The sequence below is a fragment of the Pseudonaja textilis genome, chromosome 1, assembly GCF_049901715.1.
Source record: "Pseudonaja textilis isolate UNSWEBS1 chromosome 1, rPseTex1.2, whole genome shotgun sequence".
NCBI classification, from domain to species: domain Eukaryota; kingdom Metazoa; phylum Chordata; class Lepidosauria; order Squamata; family Elapidae; genus Pseudonaja; species Pseudonaja textilis.
The window spans coordinates 232,911,397-232,937,348 of record NC_141990.1 but is presented as its reverse complement, the minus strand read 5'-3'; the positions used below and the strand labels follow the sequence as shown (position 1 = coordinate 232,937,348).

Sequence of the window (25,952 nt, the reverse complement as noted above, 5' to 3'; positions counted from 1 at the left end):
CTGCTTTAAGCTGAGGTATTTCTCCGTTGTAAATCTCCGAAGCGGGCTTTCAGTAAGAATTAAAGAGTCTTTAGCATATGACCCGAGGCACCTCTCTAGAGCTCCCTCGTTACCAGCTCCTTTGTTATGAAGTCACACTTATCACCAAGGGACAACGAAACGTCTCCTTTAAAAGGCGTGCGTTCCTTGCCTCTGAAGTTTTTGCTTCACTTCCGAGTCGAGGCAGATCCGGTTTACAGAAGGAAATCAAGGGCGCGAACGCGAGTGCTTGGAAAGGTGGGAGGGGATTTGAAAAGACAGGCAGGGAGCAAACAAGCAAGCTTGCTTGGATTGAATCGAGCTGCACGCAACGTGTCAGCCTCTACCCATAGCTCTTCAAAAAGACCGTGTTCCGCGGGTGGCATTCCCATGCGCTAGCTGCCTATCCAGGTCTATGCTTCCAGTGTTGTGATAAGCAGAGCCGGGACACGCCATCGTTTCTAGGAGAAACAGATTGAGGATTCTTGCCCTTAAAGTGGCCAATCTTCTAGGCGCGTCATTTTGCAGAGGAATAGGATTCAGTGGCGCATCCCTAGAATTGCCTTGCGGTCCCCCCTTAATCTGGTTTGCTTGTTTGTGGCTATGTTACAACCAGGGACTGTAATAATGGCTGTTTAGACTGACTAATCTCATAATGACTCAGTGAACCCTACTGAATTCCCTGGTGGGTGGTGGGTGGGGGGATTTGTGAATTGAAGGTAATGCTTTTGAGGAAGGTAACATTGAAATGTTACTTAAGAGTTGTGCCAGTGTAACAAAACCAAATTCTGTGGAATTTGTATACTGGAATTGAAATGGATTCTTCTCTTACAGATGGAAAAGCAAGTGACAAATAAATCCTTATAAATCATCTGCAAAATCCTCTTGGATCTTTGTAATTTGTATTTTCAGGTCTTCTCCCAGTTTTGACGTTTACATGTTGGATTAGTGGGTATCATTATGAGGAATGTTGTAAAAAATATAATTTACCCATCTAGTATTGTTATAATGAGGAATGGAATAATGCAAAACCTTTGATTAGAACTGTTTGCCAGTAAATAGGATGAGAAATGAAAGAGTGGGCTGTGCCCATTGTTGCACACTGCATTCACATTAATATAATTTTCTGTGAGCATGATAGATTTTACATTGAAAATAGTTACATTGTTTTTAAAATATCTCAGTACATATTTCAAAAGAGGGAAGGCCCCAATTAAGATGATGCTTGAAAACTCATTGTTTTGATGGCACCTTTTAAATTAATTTTTTTCTAAAACCTTATCCAATTAATTAAAGTTTGCAGTCCTTTATTGGGTGCTATCTGACTTCCACAACACAGTCTATAATTTCCAGACAATTGACTTGAGTAAATCTGTCAGAGTGGAAACATTAGTTGTAATGGATTTTGAAAGATAACAGATTGATTTAACTATACAGCCTTTGTGGATTTAGAGCTATAAAAGTTTATGCCACAGTAATTACTCTACTGAGGCTTGCATTTCCCCCCCAGAAGCTATGTATATTGTTTAAAAAATGCTTAAAAGTTCCTCCTTGATGTCATTGAAACAATGCCTGTTAGTCTATGGTTGAAAATGTAACCTCTACTAGCCACTTTCTAGCTGGGTAAACACAAGAGATTTTTTGTCATTCCATTTGTAGATGGAAAAGCAAGTGACACATTTTTTTATTATTCTTCTACAAAATTCTCTTGGATCATTTTAAGATTTTTTGCTTGCTTGCTTGCTTGCTTTTAAACTCTGGGTGACAATAGATTTACTACTAATTTGTCTACATGTCCAGGAACTGAAAAAACTATAGATCAGTAGGATGTTCCACAGCATTTTTCTCTATGCTGTTGAACAGCTCTAGGCATGTCTTCTTTGAAGGATGTTATAGGAAGAGGGGCTTCAAAGTTGATAAAGGGCTGCTACATGAACCTTCTACACTGAATGGAAAGGATAGTTTGGATCATGAGTTGTGTCCTCTGTCTATCCATCAAAAATGAGACAAGAAGAATTGTATAGCTTACGGGGCCATCTTCCTAGCCATTCTTGTGTGTTAAATGTTTCTGGTTTCTTTGATGCGGATATGAAACTTATCTTTTAATAGATGGATAGGTATGTAGATAGATTGATAGATGATATATAGATGGAGATTGTCTCTCTGTCTCTCTCTCTCTATATATATGAGATTATACACATACATATCTACAAACTCATAATCTCTGTCATTTCTGACTTGCTGTAATCAACAAGGCTACGGTACACAACGTCTGTAGTTAAAGGGATCCATGACAGTGGCTGTTCTGAGAGTATATTAATGGCAAGTCTGAAAACGTGGACAGAATGAGGGTCCATATAAAGTTTCCAGAAATATTAAAGCAGAGGGAGAGAAATAGCAAAAAGGGAAGCACAATGTTAATTTGAGGGTACCATATAGAAGTCATTTTATATCAAATAAAAATACTTTATTCAAATTATTATGCATCAGTTTATTGCATGTAAATTTCATTTAAAGTTACAAATGTACCAATAAACTGCCAAATTTCTTCAGAAGCAGGCAGGCAAAAAGGCAATCCTGAAAACTCTTGATGATGCTGTAATAAAACAAGGAAATGTTTAACCAATGCTTAAAGCACCAATTTAAAAGAAGTTAATGCATGCTTTTTCAGATAAAGTATGTAATCTTTCTTTTTAATCTGAACTTTTGCCAGAGGAAAAGCTAAAACATTGGAGGAACTCTGCAAATCCTGATAGAATTGTATTGTTGAGGGAACTGATTCTGGATGTTGTTGTTCTTTTAATTTCCCCCTACCTGTACCAGTAGTTTCTAAAAATGATCTAAATTAGATTGTTCTTCAATGTATAAGACTTCTGTTTCTATCTTCTTCATCCATAGACATTAGACTCGAATAACTAAAGTTGCCATGAAATGTATCTGCGTTGGTCTTGTTTTTGCCCTGGCTTCTCAGTTGGTTGATGCTACATTGTCAAAGACAGATTTGAAAAAAGCTTCCTCAAAAACACTGGAGGAAAAGGTAGGAGAACATGGCTGATTTTCTGGCATTAATCTCTGATTAGCAAAGATTCTTATCAAATACTGTGCAAATGTTGTACTTTGACCTAGCAGTATTTTCTTTGAGTATAAACTCGGGGTGCTTGACAGAACTCTTCTTATTCCACAATTATCTTGACTTCCATTTAGGTAGTTCTGTAGTATAGCAATCTCCTATGTAATATAAAATGTTCATTTAATTGCAAAATAATGTGTCCTATTTGGTAACAGCATTTAGTTTATATGCATGGTTGTGAAGGAAATATGTGTTACAAATGAATAATACAAATTAATGGTTTTAAAATATTCCTTTTTTTCTGGTAACCTATTATTTAAATACCATAGATCAGGAGTGTTAAACTTGATTTCATTGAGGGCCACATCTGGGTAGTGTTTGACCTCAGGAGGCCGGGGTGGGCATGGCCACTTCGACGTCACTTGTGTCGGGGTAGCCTATGATGGCCCAAGTGGTCTGCCAGCGAAAATGAGCTCCTGAGCTCCGTTTCTGGTTGTAATGGCCTTCTGCAACCCTCTGCCAGCGAAAACAGAGCTTGGGCACCGTGGGCCAGTCTTTCGCTGTTTCCAGGGTAGCCCTGTGGGTCAGATCTAAGCACCCCATGGGCTGAGTCAAGGGCTTGAGTCTGACACCCTTGCCATAGATGTACTATTATTTTACCAATATTCTTTTATATACTCGTGTGTAACGGTAGTTCTTTTTATGCATCCAGTGACCTTATTCATGCAACACATCTAACTAATTCAGTCAGTGTACTAACATGCATCCTGATCTGTAACATAGACATTTGTGAATTTAGATCAGGGGTGTCCAACCTTGGCAACTTTAAGACTTGTGGACTTTAACTCCCAGAATTCCTCAGCCAGCTTTGCTGGCTGAGGAATTCTGGGAGTTGAAGTCCACAAGTCTTAAAGTTGCCAAGGTTGGACACCCCTGATTTAGATCAAGGTAGACTGCCTCTTTCCTAGTAGCTTTAATTTAGGTGACTGGGCTAAACCCATAACTTCCCATTTATCTATATAATGCTAAAACTCTTGCTATGGCTTTTAATTGGACAACAATTTTTGAACCAAGGTCCCTTGAATAGGCTAACATATAAAATGAATTTAAAATCTGCGTCCTACAACTCCCGATGGAATCAAATTTAGTAAAGTTTGTGGCTGCTTCAGGCTACTGCTGTGATCTTGTGATGCTCATTCTGAACATTCTGTGACTGTTTCCCTGCCACTCTTGCAATTCCTCACTCTTCCCTCTCCCAGCAGCAACGAATGGACTTATTATGGGGCTCTTAAAGAAGCAACAACAAAGGCAATCTAGGCAATGTAAAAATAAAATATTAAACATAAAAAACTGTATATAAAATTTGAAAAGAGGCAAGGGTAATTAAAATTCAATTTTAAAAGTTAATTAAAATGCAGGTGGATATATGATGGAGCAATATCAAGATGCCATGATGTATATGACAAAGCTTTGTTTTTAATTACAATGACATGCAATTCAAACTGACCAACAATATGAGCAGCATCTCTTTTTGAATCAGCAGCCAAATGATTGGCCAGGTTTAATCACAAGAATATTCAACTTAAAGGGACAGTTGTTCCTCAAATACCTTTCTAAAACACAGGGTCTCTTTGGTAGGTGGTAGGGTTGATAGAGTATTGTAAGCTGATGATCACTGCCAGCAAACTATGGAACTATGGTACATGCATGAATTCTTTAGAGAATGAACAAATCAAATGAGAAATTTGATTTGTCAACAAATATCAAAATCAACAGTCAGCAACTGAGGAAGCAGTTCAATAATGCCTTGAATGTCTTAAGATTTCCTCTAAATTGAGAGAAGACCTGATCCTAATATCATGATAAATAAGAGACATCAGAAACAAGCTTTTCTGTAATTCTAAAAAAAAAAAATTTGAGAAATTCAGAAAAACATTTGAAGAATATAACTTCCTAAAATCAACAAGTGGTACAATCAGAATAATGGACATCGGGAATTATTGCATGAACTGCAATACAAAAGGGACAAACAGCAAACGTTTATATTATACAATGAGACCCTATTAAATAATGAACAAAGAGAAGTATACGACTATGCGTGAAAGTGCTTACAAATCTTAAATCATTTTCATTGATATACCAGGAGGAACAGAAAAGACATTTGTTACCAACTTGATCCTTGCTTAAGTTAGGGGAGATGGAGACGTTGCTATTGCTGTAGTATCATCTGGTATTGCAGCAACATTGATGCCTGGTGATAGGACAACACATTCAAGATACTTCTCAAAGTGAATGAAAATGCTCCCTGTACCATTGAAGAAATATGCAATACTCTAAATTTGCTGTGACATACAAGGCGGCTTATCTAGGGTGGGAGTTTCATGATTGGAAGGCAGGGTTTTAAAACTATAGAACTGACACTTCACAATATGTGTGGCAAGAATGAGGCCTTTGTGGGAATTTTAACCATTTGCTGTGGTGATTTCTGTCAATTTCTAAGTTGTGAAAAGAGGAAATGATACTGATGTGGATAATCATGCATCATAAAAAATGCTTATGGAGAAACTTTATCAAGTTTCAATTGAAGAGAGCATGTGATTGAGTGAGGGAGAAAGAAGATATTCTGAGTTCTTATTGGATGTTGCAGAAAACAAAATTCAGAAAAATCAAAATGGTGAACTGGAATTACTTGAAGATGTGATTCTCCAGCAAGAACTATGGAAAATATAAATACTATCCAACATTTGACAATGCTGCTCTCAGAGAACTCTATTTTGGTTCCTCTCAATGAAATGACGAGAAAAATCAATGTTACATGCATTCAGCACTTCCTTGGAACAAAGAAAGAATATTGTTCTTTCAATGCTATCAGTGAAGGAGCTAACAATCCTTCCTTTCTAACAGAATTCCTTGAATCAGTTTGATTCTCTAGATTGCCACCACTTAATTGGAACTGAAGATAGGACTTTTCATAATTTTAATGAGGAACTGATCTCCCAAGATTTTGCAATGGAACATGGATGATCATGGAAGAATTGCACAAGAATCTCATTCTAGCAGAGAAAAAACTGTGCATTCAAAAATGCCATTGTCATGATTCCAAGAATATGCTAAATTTATCCAAATGTGAAGACGTCCCTCTTCAGCATACACACTTCCCAATAAAGTCATGCTCTCATTATTCATATAGCGCAAGAACAAACCATGGAAAATGTGCTGACTTATCTAGAGAAATCTGTATTCTAGCATAGTCTGCTGTATGTCACTTTAAGCTGAGGAAAAAGAAGTGAAAACATTTTATTCTTAAGGAATGACTGATCAATCACAAATGTTGCCAAAAGCATTTGGTAAACAAAAGAATCTATATTTGTTTTGCCGTGCATCTTTCTTCTTTAATAAAATGATACTTTCTTCTTTAATTTTAAAACCAAAACAATAGCAATCCACTTGTGATCATTCTGTTTCTCTATTTAAGGATAAGGATATATCTCTGTAATAATGACGCAATGATGACCCAATGGGTTGTCTAGTATCATCATTCTAAACCCAGAAAGTAAATTTAAGCGTAGTTCCCTCTTCTAGCCTTTAGCACAACGAAGAGAGTGGCCATGCAAAATGGGATTTTTCTATCTATTGTTTTTTCTGTTTATCTCCCTTTCTGTATACTGTGGGAGGGAGAGATGTGGGATATGAAACAAGCACAAAATGAAGATGGAGGAGATTGAGCTTTTCCTATTTTAATTCTAACTTAACTAGGATATTACAAACATTTTTCTTCAGTTTTATCATTCATCATATCAGATAAATCAATTTTCAGGTGGAAGGTGTCAGGCTTGAGCTGAGTTACATGAATCAAATAATAAGGATGATGATGATAATCAACGCAAAAGGAATACACCAGGAGGGTCCGCAAAATATTAAAATCAAAACTGAATGCTGGAAACATAATTAAATCCATTAATACGCGGACAGTTATATTTCACCAATATATTTCACAGAAATATTTCACAAGAAGAGTTCTCCGCTCCTCTACTCATTGCAGAATACCTGATGCCACCAGACTTGAAACTCTAGACCTAGAAAACCTAGAACTACGCCGCCTCCGGTCCGATCTAAGTATAGTATATAAAATCATACATCGCAATGTCGTACCAGTCAATGAAAACTTCAGCTTCAACCATAACAACACAAGAGCACACAATAGATACAAACTCAAGGTTAACCGCACCAAACTTGATTGCAGGAAATATAACTTCAGCAACAGAGTGGTCAATGTCTGCAATACTCTACCTAACTCTGTGGTTTCTTCCCCAAACCCCCAAAACTTTAACTTTAGACTGTCTACTATTGACCTCACCACTTTCCTAAGAGGCCTGTAGGGGGCATGCATAAGCGCCATGGAAACTTCGTGATTATGGATGAACGATGTAACAGTAATACCCATTGTCATTGGGGCAGTTCCAAAATTTTTATAAAATACATCAAGAAATTGCAGCTTCCTACAATAACACCAGCAGAACTGCAAAAAACTGTGTTACTTGGAACATCATACAGTGTCAACTCATAAAACATTTCTATGCCCGTTTTAAAGTTGCCAACAGAAAGGAGGGGAGGGGAAGGAGTTTGAAAGAGCAGTGCAGCAGTTTGGAGTCGAAAGTGCATTCCATTCATACCTTGCAAAGATTATAAGTGACTGGAGTTTTTGGACGTGTTTCACTGGAGAATATGAATTATGATACACCCAGAGGAGTGGGGGAAAAAGAGGGTCAAGGGTGACAGTGAATTACATGTCTCAGAATTGGCTACACACAGGTCATACCGACATGTTAGCTCCTAATAAATCCTCTGGCGTTTTTGAAGCTTGGCTCAAAGCTCATGATTTAATTAGGGCCACTGCCGGAATTCTGACATACATCTTAAGAAGGTGTACTTGGCTGATATCTAGAATGCTGGCAGCAACCTGTATCAACCATTAGCACCACTCAGTGGTATTTGTGATGCATATCTGAATGGTCAGTTTGACTGAGTTTCATGTTTAATGAATAAAGTATATTATTATTACTACTACTACTATTATTATTAATATTAATGAACACCAATAGTGTTACAGACACTGAATTCTTTATATGAGGCAGCAATCACTACCACTTTCAACTTCCAGTTGTGTGTTCCTGCAGCAATATGAACAGATTTTCACCAAACAATTATTTAGGAATAGATGGGCTACATGCAACTTTGTATTTGAAATTTGCTTCTCTATAAGAGACCTCAGATTGTCCAACCTGGTGCCGATTAATTTTACTTTTTCAAATAGGAACTATAAAGACATAAAAAAATACTTAAAGCTCCTGTTTTAGATTTTGGAAGTGGTTTTCTCTCCAAGCTTGTTTCAGTTTAGTTTCCGAATGTTTCATTACCAGACTAGGTAACATCATCAGGAGGATTTTCTTGTCCTATTCAGCTTATAAAATGTCTTGTGATGATGTTACCTAGTCTGGTAACAAAACATTCAGAAACCAAATTGAAACTAGCTTGGAGATCAAACCACTGCCCAAAACTATAAAGACATATTTGTGCATCCCTTATGATTGCTTAGTAAGTCCTCAGAATAATGGTCAATTATTATAAACATACATACGTACGTACGTATGTACGTACATACATACATACATACATACATACATACATACATACATCATCACAAAATCTCCAGAACAGTAAATCCTACAAACTTGAAATTTGGCACATATGTTCCTCGTGGCTTCTAGGTGCTCACTAAGAAAGGATTTTTCAAAATGACCATCAGAGCATTGGTATTTCGTATATTATTATTAACGCGCTCTGATGCTAAGAAGTTCTACTCCACCTCCCGCCTCAGATTGGTAGAGAGAGATGGTCGACCAGGGAGATCTTCACTACTCTTCCTTGTACTTTTCAGATAGTTATGATCTCTCCAGGGCAGCATGAGAGGTAATGTAGGGACCATGAGAAACAGGAGACTCAACTAAATCACCATCCACCCTAGGCTGCTTTTGTGTAGTTGGGATGTCTAGCCAAGGATATGCTGAATTTAAATTTGGTGATATATTCCTTGCAATGCTTTTCTTTCATTTCTGAAGAATGCACCATTCCCTGTTCTTGGTTATGATTATTAATATAGCAGCTAATTCCACTTGTTTCCAGTAGCAACCAACTTGTGCTTGTAAGCAGGGTGTGAAGACAAGCGCTTCCCCTGTGTTTTTCCCCATCTTATATTTCCAAGTGCACGACTTCACTATTAACGTTTTGGTCCTGTAATTTTGAGGCACCCTAAAACTACTAACTTTCCTTGAATTGTGTGCTAGCAATCTCTCTAAATTAATTCTACAATAACTTTATTTTGACAGACTCGCCATTCAAATCGGACAGTACAGGAGCGTGGTCTAGTAGTTATTGATCCAACAGCAAAGGATATTGTCCTCGAACACAAAAGCTATTGTGCTACAAAAGGACGTGAACACTCCTTCAAGGGAGAAACTTTGGGCTACATTACACCTGTAAGTATGGAGTGAGGTTGAGGTGCAACAGCTGGGTGACTTTGGACCAGTCCCTCTTTTTCAGCCCAGCCCACCTCACAGGGTTTTTGTTGTGGGGAAAAATGGGAGGAGGAAAATATCTTGGATAGGTTTGCCACTTTGAGTTATCTGTAAGAAAAAACAATAAAGGTGGGAAATTAATTAATTAAACAGTGTAAAAATACTGGTTTCTTTTGTGAAGGGGTAGGACTTTTTTTGCAAATAAAGAAATAAAGCTTAAACTAAAGCTGAGGACCTTAATCTACCATAGTTCTTTCGGTATAATTTATATTTGAAGTTAGTAAATAAGGTAGCAAATCTTTTTTCCATAGTGTGTTCCTTTTTTTTTTTATAGTGGAATAGCCATGGCTATGATATTGCTAAAACGTTTGGAAACAAATTTACAACAATTTCACCAGTCTGGCTGCAAGTGAAGAGAAGAGGAAAGGAAAAGTTCCAGGTGACAGGGCTCCATGATGTTGACCAAGGTCTGTGCTTTCTATCTTCTACCTGGGACCTGTATCTAATGCTTCTGCTGCCAAACTTTCTGGGGTTAACCTTGCATTGTGAAAACATGCTGAGCTGGGTAGAAATATGTCTTTCTCGTGGCTGGTAGGAAGGAAATATATCCATGTAATGTCCCACTTTTTTTTTTCAGCTAACAATGTTATAAAACCCATTCCAAAGTCATCTTAAAAAGAGAGGCTGGCCCACCTATGTCAACTTTCTAGCCACATTCTCATTCATCAGGTACTTAAAGAGAGAAGATGAGGTGTGCTTGTGCTTTCAAACTGTGGAGTTTTTGACCCAGTGTTCAAGATACCAGTAGAAGTGGCATCTATAATGAAATATTACTGTATTTGGATTCCCTATAGAAAGTGCTTTTGCTCAGGGTGGTAGCCGAATAAGCCTTACCTCCATTCTATTGTACATATGAGATACTTAAGTAGACCCATTAATTCTGCCTTACTCCTGTTTTTCCATTTTATTTTCCACTGAAATTTAACGTTCAGTGAATGGTCCTATTAAGCCAATTTGGGATGCTTTCCCAAATTTTCTCCCTTCTGATATGGTGTATTTTGTAAATTCCATTAATTTTCAGAGTATTTTACATAGTTTTTGTTGCTTGTTCGAATTCTTCCAAAACCCACAGTGTTATTTTTACACTGACCTTTTAGGGTGCAACCATTGCAAGAATGGGTACAATGAAACAAGATATATTCTGACTGTTTCCCAGTATAATTTGATTACTTATTGTACCCTATGACTATCATTAAGTGTCGTACCTAATGATTCTTGACTCTTGACTGTATCTTTTATGTATACTGAGAGTATTTACACCAAGACAAATTCCTTGTGGGTCCAATCACACTTGGCCAAAAAAAGTATTCTGTTCTGTTCTGTTCTGTTCTATTCTATTCTATCCTATCCTATCCTATCCTATCCTATTATCTCACTGTCAATGTTACAAGTAATGCACCCTTAGAAAACAGAACTCTCAGGCAGGCAGGATCCTCAAAGAACAGTTTATTGGATACTTCATATTGGCACAACTGGTGAAAGCTGACTCTGAAATTTCCCACAGCTTTCACCTGATTAAAAATAAAAGTTTCCCCTTTCCCCCCAAGTCACTGGTCACACTGTCCAATCCAGGTGCTGGCCGGTTGCTTGGTGACTTGCTCCTCCTCTGCCCAGCCACCTGTGAGAATGTCCTTGGTTCCCACAGGAAAATGTTATTGTTTTGGCTACAAAACGCCATCTAAACACTCAATCCAAGTTCTTGTTTGAGGCACAAATGACTAGGCTCTAATTATCCTATCTTGGATACATTTGAAGATTAACTTTCTGCAGAAGTCAATAAAGAAGGAGAAAAGAGGTCAAACAAGAGCAAAGATGATTGAGTTGACTAGTGATGATGATCATTCTGTTTGGTTGCTAAGAGTCAACATTTACTTTTTATCTATCTATCTATCTATCTATCTATCTATCTACCTACCTATCTATCTATCTACCAACCATCTATCTATCTATCCCTGTATGATGTTGGGAAACAGCTTGGTAGTGAAGTGTATGAAGTGCAGAGTTAGCCTGAAGTCAGTGTGCAACTGGGACAGATACCCCTGCCCAAATTCCTTGGAACCTTATGTAATTCTTCTGAAGTGTAGCCTGCCAGATTCCTCTATTATAGGCAGAAAAAAATTAAGTAGCTAACTTGAACTCTGCATATGTGGGTCTCATTCTCACCCAACATATATTGTATCTATTGTAGAAAACCACCTTGATATAGTAGTTAAAGGTACAAGGCTAGAAACTAGGAGTCTATGAGTTCCAGTCTTACTAGGCATGATGCCAGCTGGATGACTTTGAGCCAGTCATTCAACCTTGGGAAGGAGACAGTGACAAACTACTTCCAAAAATATTGCCAAAAGAACTTCATGGACCTGTCCAGACAGTTGCCAGGAGTCAAGACTGATTTGAAGGCACAAGGACAAAATTATTATTAGTATCTAATTGAAGCGTGTTATTTTGCAGATATAACTTGCCTTAATTATACCTATATTTGCATACCTGTTTACTTTGAATAGTTTTGAAGCTGCAATATGCCAGCTGAAAGCAAAAGAATTGGGATACAGAAAAGGAATTTTATCTTCCTATGTGTTACTTTCCTTTATAATTTGTGCGGTTTTATACCAGGTGGGGGGCATAGAGTGAAATAGAGAAAATTTATAAATGCCTTGTGTTTATGTAATCTTACTTCTAATCTGGTACCTTTCAAATGTGTTAAATTGTGACTGGTTATTCTTATTGATCACAGCCAATAAAAGTTTGGGTGGTACTTAAAAAAGTTATATTTGACCATGAGTGCAAGGTTAGTCTAGCTGTTTCTTTTATGTGCCTAAAGCATATAAAGTCTTTTTAAAGTCTTATGTAATTACATTTGAGGCATTCTTTTGTGATAAGCCATATTCAATATGAATCTTTGTATGTTTTTTACAGGTTGGATAAAAGAAGTTAAGAGAAATGCCAAGAACATCAAAATAGGTAAAATTTTAATTAACTTTTCACATTCTAATTCTAGAGGCTTGCAGTATAATGGATGTACCTCCCTCCCAATCTTAATTGCTGTTGTATTTTCAACGACCACTCTCTTTGGTTGACCTCTAGGGAAAGTAGTATGTTGAATTAGATTAGTCTGTAGTACAGTCTAGCAAGGCTGCCTTCATATCCTTATTGAGAATTGAAGGCTTTCCTATACTTAAAATTATATAAATCTTTCTGGAACAAATCTGAGAAAGTGTAATATACACCGCTCAAAAAAATAAAGGGAACACTTAAACAACACAATGTAACTCCAAGTCAATCATACTTCTGTGAAATCAAACAGTCCACTTAGGTAGCAATACTGATTGACAATCAATTTCACATGCTGTTGTGCAAATGGATTGTGCAAATTGTGCAAACAGGTGGAAAGCATAGGCAGTTAGCAAGACATCCCCAAGAAAGGAGTGGTTCTGCAGGTGGTGACCACAGACCACTTCTCAGTTCCTATGCTTTCTGGCTGATGGTTTGGTCACTTTTGAATGCTGGCAGTGCTTTCGTTCTAGTGGTAGCATGAGATGGAGACTACAACCTACACAAGTGGCTCAGGTAGTGCAGCTCATCCAGGATGGCACATCAATGCGAGCTGTGACAAGAAGGTTTGCTGTGTCTGTCAGCGTAGTGTCCAGAGCATTGAAGTGCTACCAGGAGACAGGCCAGTACAACAGGAGACATGGAGGAGGCCGTAGGAGGGCAACAACCCAGCATCAGGACCGCTACCTCTGTCTTTGTGCAAGGAGGGACAGGAGGACCACTGCCAGAGCCCTGCAAAATGACCTCCAGCTAGCCACAAATGTGCATGTGGCTGCTCAAACGGTCAGAAACAGACTCCATGAGGATGGTATGAGGGCCGGACATCCACAGGTGGGGGTTGTGCTTACAGCCCAACACGGTGCAGGACGTTTGGCATTTGCCAGAGAACACCAAGATTGGCAAATTCGCCACTGACACCTTGTGCTCTTCACAGATGAAAGCAGGTTCACACTGAGCACATGTGACAGATGTGACAGGATCTGGTGACGCCGTGGAGAACGTTCTGCTGCCTGCAACATCCTCCAGCATGACTGGTTTGGCAGTGGGTCAGTAATGGTGTGGGGTGGCATTTCTTTAGGGGGGCCGCACAACCCTCCATGTGCTCTCCAGAAGTAACCTGACTGCCATTAGGTACCAAGATGAGATCCTCAGACCCCTTGTGATACCATATGCTGGTTCGGTTGGCTCTGGGTTCCTCCTAATGCACAACAATGCTAGACCTCATATGGCTGGAGTGTGTCAGCAGTTCCTGCAAGATGAAGGCATTGATGCTATGGACTGGCCCGCCCATTCCCCAGACCTGAATCCAATTGAGCACATCTGGGACATCATGTCTCACTCCATCCACCAACGCCACGTTGCACCACAGACTGTCCAGGAGTTGGGGAATGCTTTAGTCCAGGTGTGGGAGGAGATTGCTTAGGAGACCATCCGGAGCCACCTCATCAGGAGCATGCCCAGGCGTTGTAGGGGGGTCATACAGACCACACACACTACTGAGCCTCATTTTGACTTGTTTGAAGGACATTACATCAAAGTGGGATCAGCCTATAGTGTTTTTTTCCACTTTAATTTTGAGTGTAACTCCAAATCCAGACCTCCATGAGTTGCTAAATTTGATTTCCATTGATAATTTTTGTGTGATTTTGTTGTCAGCACATTCAACTGTGTAATGAACAAAGTATTTAATAAGAATATTTCATTCATTCAGATCTAGGATGTCTTATTTTTGTGTTCCCTTTATTTTTTTGAGCAGTGTATATAAACTAAAGTATGTTAATTAAAGAGCTATTACAACAATTCTATGTTCCTAAAATCACTTGTTTAGCAAAATTTATGACGGCTAACAGTTCAATCCCTAATGCTGAATTCCATAGAATCTCATAGATCTTTGATTATTGCAAAATGCACATTAAAATCTGGAGATCGAAAACAAATCCTGCAGTACATTCTGAATCCTTACCAGGCATACTGTTAACTAATTTGGAATAAGGAATGCTTGCAGAGGTTATGATGTTGGGGAGGAGATACTGTAGGAAAAAGATAAATTGCTGTTTGGATAGACTGAGATAGCTTAGCTTTGGTGTTCCATGTATCCTTGCAACTAGGTGAATGAAATGAGTTATATATGAGGCTCAACTTTTAAGATGGTGTTGCAACTGGTTCATAATGCTTCTATAGAGCCAAATCATTGCGATAACAAAATAGATCACCTGTCAGTGGCTGATTCAGAGAGACCAGGCTCAATTAAAGAGTCTGACAATAGGTTTTAACCAACTACTTGAAAGCATATCTCCTCCAATACCATTGAGAGACCAGGCTCAATTAAAGAGTCTGACAATAGGTTTTAACCAACTACTTGAAAGCATATCTCCTCCAATACCATTGAGAGACCAGGCTCAATTAAAGAGTCTGACAATAGGTTTTAACCAACTACTTGAAAGCATATCTCCTCCAATACCAGCCAACTCAACTGTATGTAAGTTGAGTTCCAACTATGGGTCTTTAAGGAAGCAGGTGAAATATGATAAAGGGAATGTTTATTTGATATTACATGCTCTAAAAGCAGCAAGAATTATATTTGCACAACATTGGAAAAGTGAGGAAACACCGACGGAAGAAGATAAAATTAAAAAAATATTGGACCGTGCAGAAATTGACAGATTAACACTGAAGATAAAAGAAAAAGAAGAATATTTTCAAACTTGGGACTTGTTTTATCAATGGTTGGCTAACAGGGATAGAAATTAGGAACTTAAGAAATATTATTATGTAAACGAATGGACCCAGACAATACACTGTTCATTGAGCACATATTGTATGTTTAAAAAAAAACCAATAATAAGGAAGTGGGTATGATCCTCCTATCTGGTTTCAGAGGCAGTGTAAGATCTGCTTGTTCTTTCTACTGTAGTTAACCCTTCTCCCTAATGCATAGGTTAATTGTTGTATATTTTACTTTTGATAGTACTGGTGATAGTTACCGTTCTTTCAGTTTTATCTTATTTACCATGGTTTATATGCTTTCTTGTCATCCTGGGTTCTCCCAAAATGAACAGTAATAGACAAATATATTAAATGTAAATGGGCAGGTTTCATCATACTTATAAAAACTAAAATTTTATGAAGAAAAATGATGGCTATGTTTTGTCCCTTTTTATGTTTAGCCCCACGGATTTTATTTGAAGACTGGTCTTATCACGATTTTGAAGCTGTATTTGGCAGTGAGGATGAGATAGAAGAGCTTTCTAATACTATGATTCAAATAGCCAAGGTAAAATCATATCCATTAGAACTAAAAAAAACCCTACTGTTTAAGTGATAGTAATAGTAAAACAAAAATACATTCAAATGGCACATTGTTCAGGTTAACTTATTTTGAAAATCATATTTAGTATTGAACAAATGAAAATTGATCTTTAGATGTTGAAATAAGGTAGCAAAAGCATTAAAACCCCAAAGCAAGTTGAACATTTTTGCAGTATGCTTAAAACCTTATCAACAGTAAATAATAGGCTTCATAATATTTGTTGGTGTGGGTATTTTTTTTTCTTACTCAAATTTTTCCATTCTTTTAGAGTGAAAACTTCGATGGTTTTGTGCTTGAAATATGGAATCAGCTAGGAAATCAAAAACAAATGTAAGCCCAGGACAAGTTGCATACTATTTTGGGGTGGAAAAGTATTTGAACTATTAAAGGTTATGATGAAAATCATGTTTATTTAAAGCAAATCTAATTGAAATCATCATGATTGTACCAGGGTAAATAAAAGCCTGAAAGCACAGTATAAGGAAATCATTGTCAAGAATTTCCTTTAAAGAACAAGTCTCCTGGTTAAGTGGGAATTTCTTTAATGTATGCTACTCTGGTAGTTTAGGGTAATCTGGACAACACTGTAGGAACACTATAAAAAGTTATAAGAATGGAGATAATGTGACTCTTATAATTTGAAGCAGGATGCTTTCATGTGAATTGGAACAGATTTAGGCATGTCTAAGTTGAAGTGTCAAATCAAATAGTGTGGGGTTTGGGGTTTGTTTGTTTTTATTATTATTTTAACAAATACATCCAGTTCCTGTCATCTACCATGGTGAGATCTGGCACAACTCACTTTCTTTGTGTTAAATCTGACTCCAAAAGTTCCTACCTTTTAATGACAGACTTATCAACAAAGAAACTGTTATTACTGCTGTCAGATCTCCAAGATTAGAATTGATCCCCTGATTGTTGTTCATGAATTCCATGCCCCAACATGTCTCTTGCTGGACTTCAAAGTGTAATGTTTTCCTATTCTTACTTGAACAAAAGTATCCTTAAATATTGCAGATTTCAAGTAAATGTTTTATTACCTGAATGAGGTTCTTAAATCTGCAGAATTTTTTAAAAAGCTGTTACACTTTCAATAGCTGATTTTGTTGAAGCTGAACAATACATTAGTTGTATTTAAGAAACTGTCATGTGCAAATTATTCCGGAAAAGGTTGAGTGTTACCAATTGAAGACAAACATATGTAGATAGCGTGCTTAATTTTTCCACATTTTTTTTAACCTAACCAGTTTGATTGTAAAATGCATAGTGCCCAAAATATTTTGTGGGTACCTGGCATACCTCCTGCAGAGATCATTCTAAGTAGGGTACCATAACTGAGAAAGCCCCTCTTCCTTATAGTCATTTAGTGTAATTGATGATGAATTTAGAAGAATCTTCAAAGATTCACCACTGTTTAAAGGGCTTGACATATTAATTATGCTCCATTTTTTTTTAATATTGAGGGATGCCTGCCAGAGAGCTCAGAAAACCATACAACAACCTCTGCTAGGCAGCGTCCTTTCCCAAAATTTAAGTCAATTTGTGAGGCATCTTTCTGAGCAAGCCGGATCTCAATCTTTTATGTGCAGCAGTGTTATTGATGTTGATGTGGTGAGACTGCTGTTCAGGTATCCCTGCATCCCTGCAGGTGTGAGAAAGCTCTGTGCTTACTCTCTGTTAACTTTTCTTGATAAGGATCTGGTTACAACATCTATTTTAGATTTTTACAGTGCATAGTGGTTATAGGAGAAAAGAAGAGGACTAGATACAAAATTGGCCAAAGGGAGGAGGAACATTAAACACCTGGATGCATTGGTTTGTATGTAGCAATAGTTTTTGAAGGTACCCTTCTTGGTCTCTCAAGCTTCATAAAAAATCTGTTCCTAGAACACAATTGTTAAAGGAATTCACTTTTTTAAAGTCATGGTCAAAGCATTTTTTGGAAGAGAAAAATCATAACTTTTAGCTTATAGTCCTTTAATTGTCCCTTCAATGACTCTCTGGATGTTAGCTATTGTGTCTGTGAATTGTCCTTGTATTGGATGTGATTAGAGGTGTAGATGTGCTGTAATAAATGTAGCACAGATCATCATAAGCCTCATTGTTTTTACTGTAATTGAACGTATTCTTTCTGGAATCTTGGTGAATGCTGACTGGTAAATTTCTCTGGCAGTGTTTCTTCTGAATCCTAACAATGAGAGTTCACGATGTAATTAAGATCAGTGGAAAGCTCCGTGCTTATTTTCCACATCAGCAAAAGCTGGTGACATTTCTTCTGCTTGTCAAAACTTGACAGGCTGTTCAGACTTTATCCACACAGTGGCGGTAAAGTTCTTGCCGTCCTCTAATCTTTAGGATATCATATTTTTAAACTGTAAATCTCACTAGCTCTGTGGTGCTGCTTTGTTTCTCAGTACCAATATCTGATTTTAATGTGCTGTTTAAGAATCCCAGACTGAAATTACTTTAATTGGGTTTGATTATTTGTGTAGCTAAAACATGATTATTTTCTAGTATCATTGAGTTTTACTGATTCCTAGACTCCTGTACTAGGAATACATTAAAAAGCCATTTGGTGGAGTGGGTAAGGCACAAGCCTAAAAAACAGAAGACTCTGATTCCTAGTCCTACCTTTAAGCATAAAGCCAGCTGAGTGATCTTTGGCCAGTCAATCTCTTAGCTCTAGAAAAGAGGCAATGGCAAACCATATCTGAAACCTTGCCAAGAAAATGGCAGGAATTTGTTCAGACTGTTGCCAAGAATCAAGATTGTCTTGAAAGCACACCAAAGGGAATACATAAAATTGTGTGATATAGTAGGAATTCACAGGCAATAAAATTCCTATATTTTAAAGTATACAATTAATGGCAGCGTGAGTTCCCTTGATGATAGCTATAAAGGATGGCTATACGATTGCACAGCATAGCACTATACTTGTTCCAGAAGAGATTGGAGCCATTTTATTTTTATTTCTTCATTTTTAATTTTTATACTCATTTATCTTAAGATTATAGTAGCAGTTTTGTTGCAGTTTTCTTCCACCAATTGAGTTTTTTTTCTAGTGTTTATTGATTAAATAGCTACTGGAATTTTTTGGGTAGGAGGGAAACCGAACAGACAACTTGATTTTTCCATTTACTGCAAAAGAAAAAGAATGAAGTGAAGCCTTTTCATTTTCATTAGAGGGTATTTTAACATTGAAAAGAGCTTCAATATTCCTAAAAGCAGAGTTACCCTGCTTGGATTTGAAAGACTGAAATTGCTACTCATTCATTTTATCAACCCAAACTGCCTTACCCAGATGGTTGTTGTGTATGGAGAAAGGCTTCTACCAATCAATCTCTCAACAGAACTAGCAGACAGTTACCTCTCCCTGTTCATAACTTTGGGCATAAAACAGTTCCTTGTTTCATTGAGTGACATGAATATGTCAGGATATTATTTCAAAAAAACCCACAACCTGAGAAGATGAGTGATTGAGTGATGCTTTTTATGTTCCCATTGATCAGCTGGAGAATCACTGATTGGCTCGTGAAGTTCTCAAAGGTTCAAGGTTGGCTTCATTGAGGGACAATTACAGCTTAATTTGAAATTAGTGGACTGAAAACTATGATGATATGGAAGAGATCTATGAATACTAAGAAGCCATCATTTTCGAGACAAGCATAAGTTTGCTTCCATGCATTAAAAAAATAATACTAATTTTATTTAGGCCAGTAGGTGGTGCCACAGCACAGCTGGATAGAAAAGCACTGTTTTCACTTCAGGGACATTTGCATTTCTCCTTCAATGACACATCATTACTTCAGTCTGAGCCTTGGAAATTTAACCTATTAATCAAAGGCTTATATAAGTTGCTTCCTTCCATGATATTTCATTAGGCAGTGAATAGACAACATGCATTATTAACACATGGAGTATTAATGTTTCTTAAAATTTGGGTCTTAACTTTTACTACCCAGGAAGACAATTTTATTTTAGTCTTTTTGTTTTTAAATTACCCCAGTAAAATACTTGGTGGTGTGGTAAAAGAGTAACTATTTTGTCTGTATTTAAGAGATTCAGAATTTGAACAAATATCATAAACTTTCTGTCAGGATGAACAGCATTAAGTGCATTGGCTAAGATCAAGTAATTATAGCATTTATTTTATTTTATTTTATTTATTTATTTGGTTTGTCAATTGCTTACAAGATAATAGGTATAAGTAAAAGCATAGTTATGAATACATGGATACATATAAGAAGAATAAAAAATATAAAAGAAACAATAGGATAGGGATGGTAGGCACATTGGTGTGCTTATGCAGGCCCCCTACAGACCTCTTAAGAAAGGGGTGAGGTCAATAGTAGACAATCTAAGGTTAAAGTTTTTGGGGTTTGGGGAAGAAACCACAGAGTCAGGTACTGTATTCCAGACATTGACCACTCTGTTGCTGAAGTCGTATTTCCTGCAATCAAGTTTGGTGCAGTTTACTTTGAGTTTGTATCTGTTGTTTGCTCTTGTGTTGTTATGGTTGAAGCTGAAGTATTCATTGACAGGTAGGACATTGCAATGTATGATTTTATATACTATATTGAGATTGGACTGAAGGAGATGTAGTTCTAGGTTTTCTAGGTCTAGAATTTCAAGTCTGGTGACATAAGGTATTCTGCAACGAGTAGAGGAGTGGAGACTCTTCTTGTGAAATATGTCTGGACTTTCTCAACTGTGTTAATATCAGATACATAATGTGGGTTCCAGACTGATGAGCTGTGTTCGAATATTGGTCTAGCAAATGTTTTGTATGCTCTAGTTATTAGTGTAATATTACCAGAGAAAAAGCTACGTAAGATTAGGTTAACAACTCTTAACGCCTTTTTGGCTATGTAGTTACAGTGGGCTCTAGCACTTAGATCATTAGAGATGAGTACTCCAAGATCCTTGGCAGAGTTTGGATCATCAACAAGCTCTTGACTATTCAGCCTGTATTTTATTTTCTGATATATTTTTTTTGCCAATATGTAGGACAGAGCATTTATTTGTTGAGATTTGAAGTTGCCATTTGTTTGACCATTCTGATACATAGTCAAGGTCTTTTTGAAGGGTAGCAGTATTGTCTGTGGTGTTGAATAGCTTTACATCATCAACGAAGAGAACGCAGTTGCTCTTGATATGATCACTGAGGTTATTTATGTAGAGTAAGAAAAGAGTTGGTCCTAGAACACTGCCTTGGGGGACACCACTATTGACAGGTACAGAATTTGATAGGACACTCCCAATTTTGACCATTTGTTATCTGTTTGACAGGAATGCTTCTATCCAGTAATGCAGGTGTCCAGAGATACCATAAGATTTTAGTTTTAGGAGTAGTTTGTTGTGTACCACTGAATCAAAGGCTTTACAGAAGTTTATGTAGATTGCGTCTATTGCTTTGCCCTGATTGAGTTGTGTAGTCCATATGTTTTTGCAGTGTAAGAGTTGCAGATTACATGATAGTTTTTTCCTAAAACCAAATTGTTTATTAGAGAGCAGGTTATTTGTTTCTAAGTGGAGGATGATGGATTGGTTAATAATTGATTCCATGATTTTACAGGTGACGCAGCATAAAGATATTGGTCTGTAATTTTCAAATAGGCTGGGGTCTCCCTTTTTGAAGATGGGGATGACCGTAGCTTGTGACCATAGTTTTGGCAAAGAGCTGGTCCTGAAATGTTTTTCAAAGATTATGTTTAGGGGTTCGGCTATGGCAGTGGATAGCTTTTTTGAGAAGTAGACACATATGCCGTCCGGTCCAGTAGATAGAGATGGTTTTAGATTCTGTAGTGGTTTTTCAACATTGTCTTCTGTAAAATCGATATGTATTAGATCACTGTAGTAGTAGTAGTTGTTGTTATTATTATTACTATTAATATTATTATATCATTGTAGTTGACAGAAGTGTCTTGAGTATATTTTAGTGAGTGAATTATTTAATTTATATATCCATCCATCTCACATAAGTGACTCTGAGTGGCTTATAAGATTGAAAACAAACAACTCCACCAAGCAATCTCCAGCACCCACCCAGTGTGAAGGTGGTGAGGAGCCAAAGATGTGTTATGACAGCAGTGTGTACTCAGAAAACTGTCATTACCTAAGAAAACTAGCCTTTTTTTAAAGAAAGAGCTTAATTGGTTCAAGATAGCTTTTCAATGTGGCATACAGCATGGAGCAACAATGACAATGGCAAAGTACATAATCAATATTTAACTATGTTTTGACATTTGGATGGCCTGCTCCTACCTCATTCTTTTAAAAATGCAATACAGTGTGTTTAACTCTCCTTATTTCAGGAAAGAATAGTAACATGGGAAAATATGGTCTTAAAACAGTAAAGTTGCCTTAAGAGTACCAGAAACATAACCTTTAGAGAGCTTTCACGTGGGCAAGCAATGGCAGTTGCTTGGGGTAGAAAATATGCACTTCTGGTTTATGTAGTTTCTTTTGAGTGACAAATGAAAGTAACTAAAATTGTATCTCAGCATTATCCCAAAGGTGCTTTTCCAACAGGCAACTGACAATCTGAAAAATTGAGAATCGCCCTAGATATCTCAGCATTATCCTTTAATTCCTTGAAGTACCCCTAGTACAAAGAAGTGGTTTGACAAGTTAGTCAACCAATATCCAAGTCTTCCCAGCTATTTTTCTTAAAAACAAAAAACCTGCCACCCTATCATTTTTTCCATTAATCAAGGAAAATGCCCAGTAGATCCTTCTATTTGTATGTTTTCCAAAAAAAGCAATTAACATTTTCTAAAAAAGATATTTATATTGGTGCATAATTCTCAATACTGCATAGCAAGGATGTTAAGCTCAGTTTCATTGAGGGCCACATCAGGGTTGTGTTTGACCTCGGAGTGTCAGGGTGAGTGTGGCCAACATGACATCACTTGTGTCAGGGGCGCCTGTGGCGACCTGAGCACTCTGCCAGTGAAAACGGGCTCCCGAGCTCTGTTTTCAGCTGCGATGGCCTCCTACAATCCTCTTCCAGTGAAAATGGAGCTTGGGGGGCCATGCACAGCCCTCACAAGGTGCATTTTCAATTGGGATGGCTTCCTGCAACCTTCTGCCAGTGAAAATGGAGCTCGGGAGAGCCTCACATAGCCCTCACGAGTTCTGTTTTCGCTGGCAGAGGCATCATGGGCTGGTCCTTCATTGTTTCCAGAGTAGCCCCGCAGTCTGATCTAAGCACTCCACCGGCCAGATCCGGCCCCTGGGTCTTGAGTTTGACACTCTTGCTGTATAGGATTATATGTGTACAGGCTAGATCTTTGCTCCTGTATTGGTTTAGAAAACAAACAATGCAGAATGTAGAAACAATGTGAATTTCAAATAGCTGACCCTACACCTTTTTTTACTTGATTGTTGGTCTGATATTTATCTTGAAGTTAATCCATGCATAGATTAATTCCCAATATTAGGTCAGGCCAACAATCAAGTAAACAATACCCCAATATAGGAACTGCCAAACAAGCCAACAGTAAACAGCCCAACCAAAGAATCTCTAAAGGCACCCCACCCAACACTGACAGGGCGAACCACTAGAATATAAACTGCGAGCAAATCCCACTCCTTACTAACACTGATGATGTTATCTAATTTGGGCAATGAATTGTCTGCAAGAAAACAGCCAAGCTCAGAGAGCACCAAGACTCACTTCAACCCTGAGCTACAAATATTCTCCTTTATTGTTTCTGGAGATTCTCAATCATCCAGGTCCCGATTGTCCCAAAGGTATTTTTTTAAAAAGGCAATTGGATTTTCTTTGTTTTGCTTGAAGACATTTCACTCTCATCCAAGAAACTTCTTTAGTTCTTCACTTCCTCAGAACTTATAATTCTTGACTTTTGATGAATGTATCTTTTCTTTTATGTACACTGAGAGCATTTGCATCAAGACAAATTCCTTGTGTGTCCAGTCACACTTGGCCAATAAAAAATTCTATTATTATAGTTAACTTCTTCAAGCAAAAACAAAAAAAAGTCCAGTTGCCTTTTGAAAAAGCACCTTTTGAATTCTCCTTTACTGATGTCTTCTTTTGAGTCAGCTTGTAAAGGAATAAGGATGCTGCAAGGCCAAACATTTAGTTTTGGAAAATAATGTTTTTTTCTGACTCAAATGCAGGTTTAAAACTAAGAGATTGAAAAATCAGTGAATGTTCTTTCTTTTTTTCCTTGACTCAAAGAGCTAATGTTTTATCTGTTTTACAGGGATCTGATTCACTTGCTCACTCACTTCTCTGAAATGTTCCATGAGGCACAACTTAAACTAATGCTTGTCATTCCTCCTGGTGTTATGCCAGGGTAAGTATTGTACTTTCAAGGAAATCCCAGATGTATTTGTCTTTAGTTTCATTCAAGGCATTAAAGTTTATTGCTTCTGAAAGCCCAATTTTCTATGTAGTGAAACAAATGTTCTCACTACATTCCAGGATGAAAATGCTTGACTCAACATCTTGGTGGAGAAAAATACTAGCCTTGAGTCTGAGGTACAAATGAAATATGATTGTGCTAAGATGAAATCCCTTCAGGTTACCAATCAATGGAAAATATTTTAAAGTTACAGGTATATTGAAAAATAATAAAAGATAAAGCCAGTGATAATTTTAAATGGAAAGTAGAATATCAGCTGTTAGAATAGAATGACGCTCATCATTGGGAGGCTAACCATGATGCATTCAACATCCATTATATACGCATTAAATGTTATTAAATTTCTATACTGCCCATCTCATCTAAGCGACTCTGAGCGGTTTACAACAACATAATGAAACAATATAAACACATGACTAAAAGCTCTGTCAAAAACCGAATTAAGAACATGTTAAAATGTACAGGTCAAAAATGAAGATCAATATTAAAAAATTCAGAAAACTAAAAAATGAACAAGGTGGAGGAAGTGTTCTCAAATCACCAGCCATTCCCAGAGTTGCACAATCTTAGACTCTCATGATAAAACCAAGTCTTAACACTCTTCTGGAAAACCAAATGAATGAGGGTTCACTTTGCCTTTGAGGACAAGGTGTTCCAAAAGGTGGGAGCAGAAAAGGCCCTCCTCCTTGATCCTGCCAGTCAAAACTCTTTGGCCAATGGGATTTTCAGCATGATCCCCCGTTTTACTAGCGAGGACAAATCAATGTAAATGAGATAAAGCAGCTCCTTAGGTCCCTGGTCCCATGCCATGAAGAGCTTTAAATGTGATAACCAAGAGCTTCCTTGGACTCAGAAACAAACTGGCACAGCTCACGTAGAAGAATGTCACATGCAGCATCTTAGGGTTGCCTAGAACTATTTATGCCACTGCATAAACTGCACCAGTTCAGCTAGCAGATACTCTTCAAGGGTAGCCCCATGTAGAGCTTATTTATTATTACTTGTACTATATCAAGAACTTGTGCTTGGAAATGTTTTGTATAAACGTGCATATCACCTTGATGTGCTCATCTATATTATAATTTATACCCTTTTAAATACTTGTTTACTGTTTAAGCTCTAACTTATTTTTGTACTGCCACATAGTCTATAGGAAAATATAGCATCCTAACATGAGAAAACCAAGCAGAAATATTGATCTGTTTAGTTTAGTTTTAAAGCAGCTTGTCCCTGCTTGCTAATTGTAGCCTACTTCAAAAGGCAAATGAGCCCTCTGAAATAATTTGCTGCTTCTATGACATTAGTCATTATTACAATAAGACTTCTCATAAAGTTAATGCATTCTATTCAAGATCTAGGATAATTGCATCAAATAATAGATGTTTTAAAGTGCTTTCATGTATTTTGAATGTTAAATAGAAAATGGGCAGTCTTTCAAACAATTATTCTCTTTTCCCTTTCCTCTTACATTTCCC

General features: G+C 37.3%; 1 protein-coding gene across 6 annotated transcripts in view; it reads left to right on the top strand.

The window, feature by feature from the left end:
* Nucleotides 1–221: 221 nt before the first annotated feature.
* Nucleotides 222–25,952, top strand: part of CHID1 (chitinase domain containing 1) — a 109,739-nt gene continuing 84,008 nt past the window's right edge. For 2 of the 6 annotated variants that reach the window (XM_087920950.1, XM_026706597.2), the window contains exons 1-8: nt 222–276; nt 2,917–3,055; nt 9,475–9,624; nt 9,998–10,130; nt 12,640–12,684; nt 15,942–16,048; nt 16,353–16,414; nt 24,316–24,408. In XM_087920950.1, coding sequence (XP_087777076.1) covers nt 2,945–3,055; nt 9,475–9,624; nt 9,998–10,130; nt 12,640–12,684; nt 15,942–16,048; nt 16,353–16,414; nt 24,316–24,408 — 701 coding nt within the window. In that variant the 5' untranslated portion in view covers nt 222–276; nt 2,917–2,944. Of the gene's footprint in view, nt 430–2,916; nt 3,056–9,474; nt 9,625–9,997; nt 10,131–12,639; nt 12,685–15,941; nt 16,049–16,352; nt 16,415–24,315; nt 24,409–25,952 lie in introns of all 6 variants that reach the window. The other 4 variants (XM_087920949.1, XM_087920948.1, XM_087920951.1 and 1 more) reach the window with 2 other exon arrangements.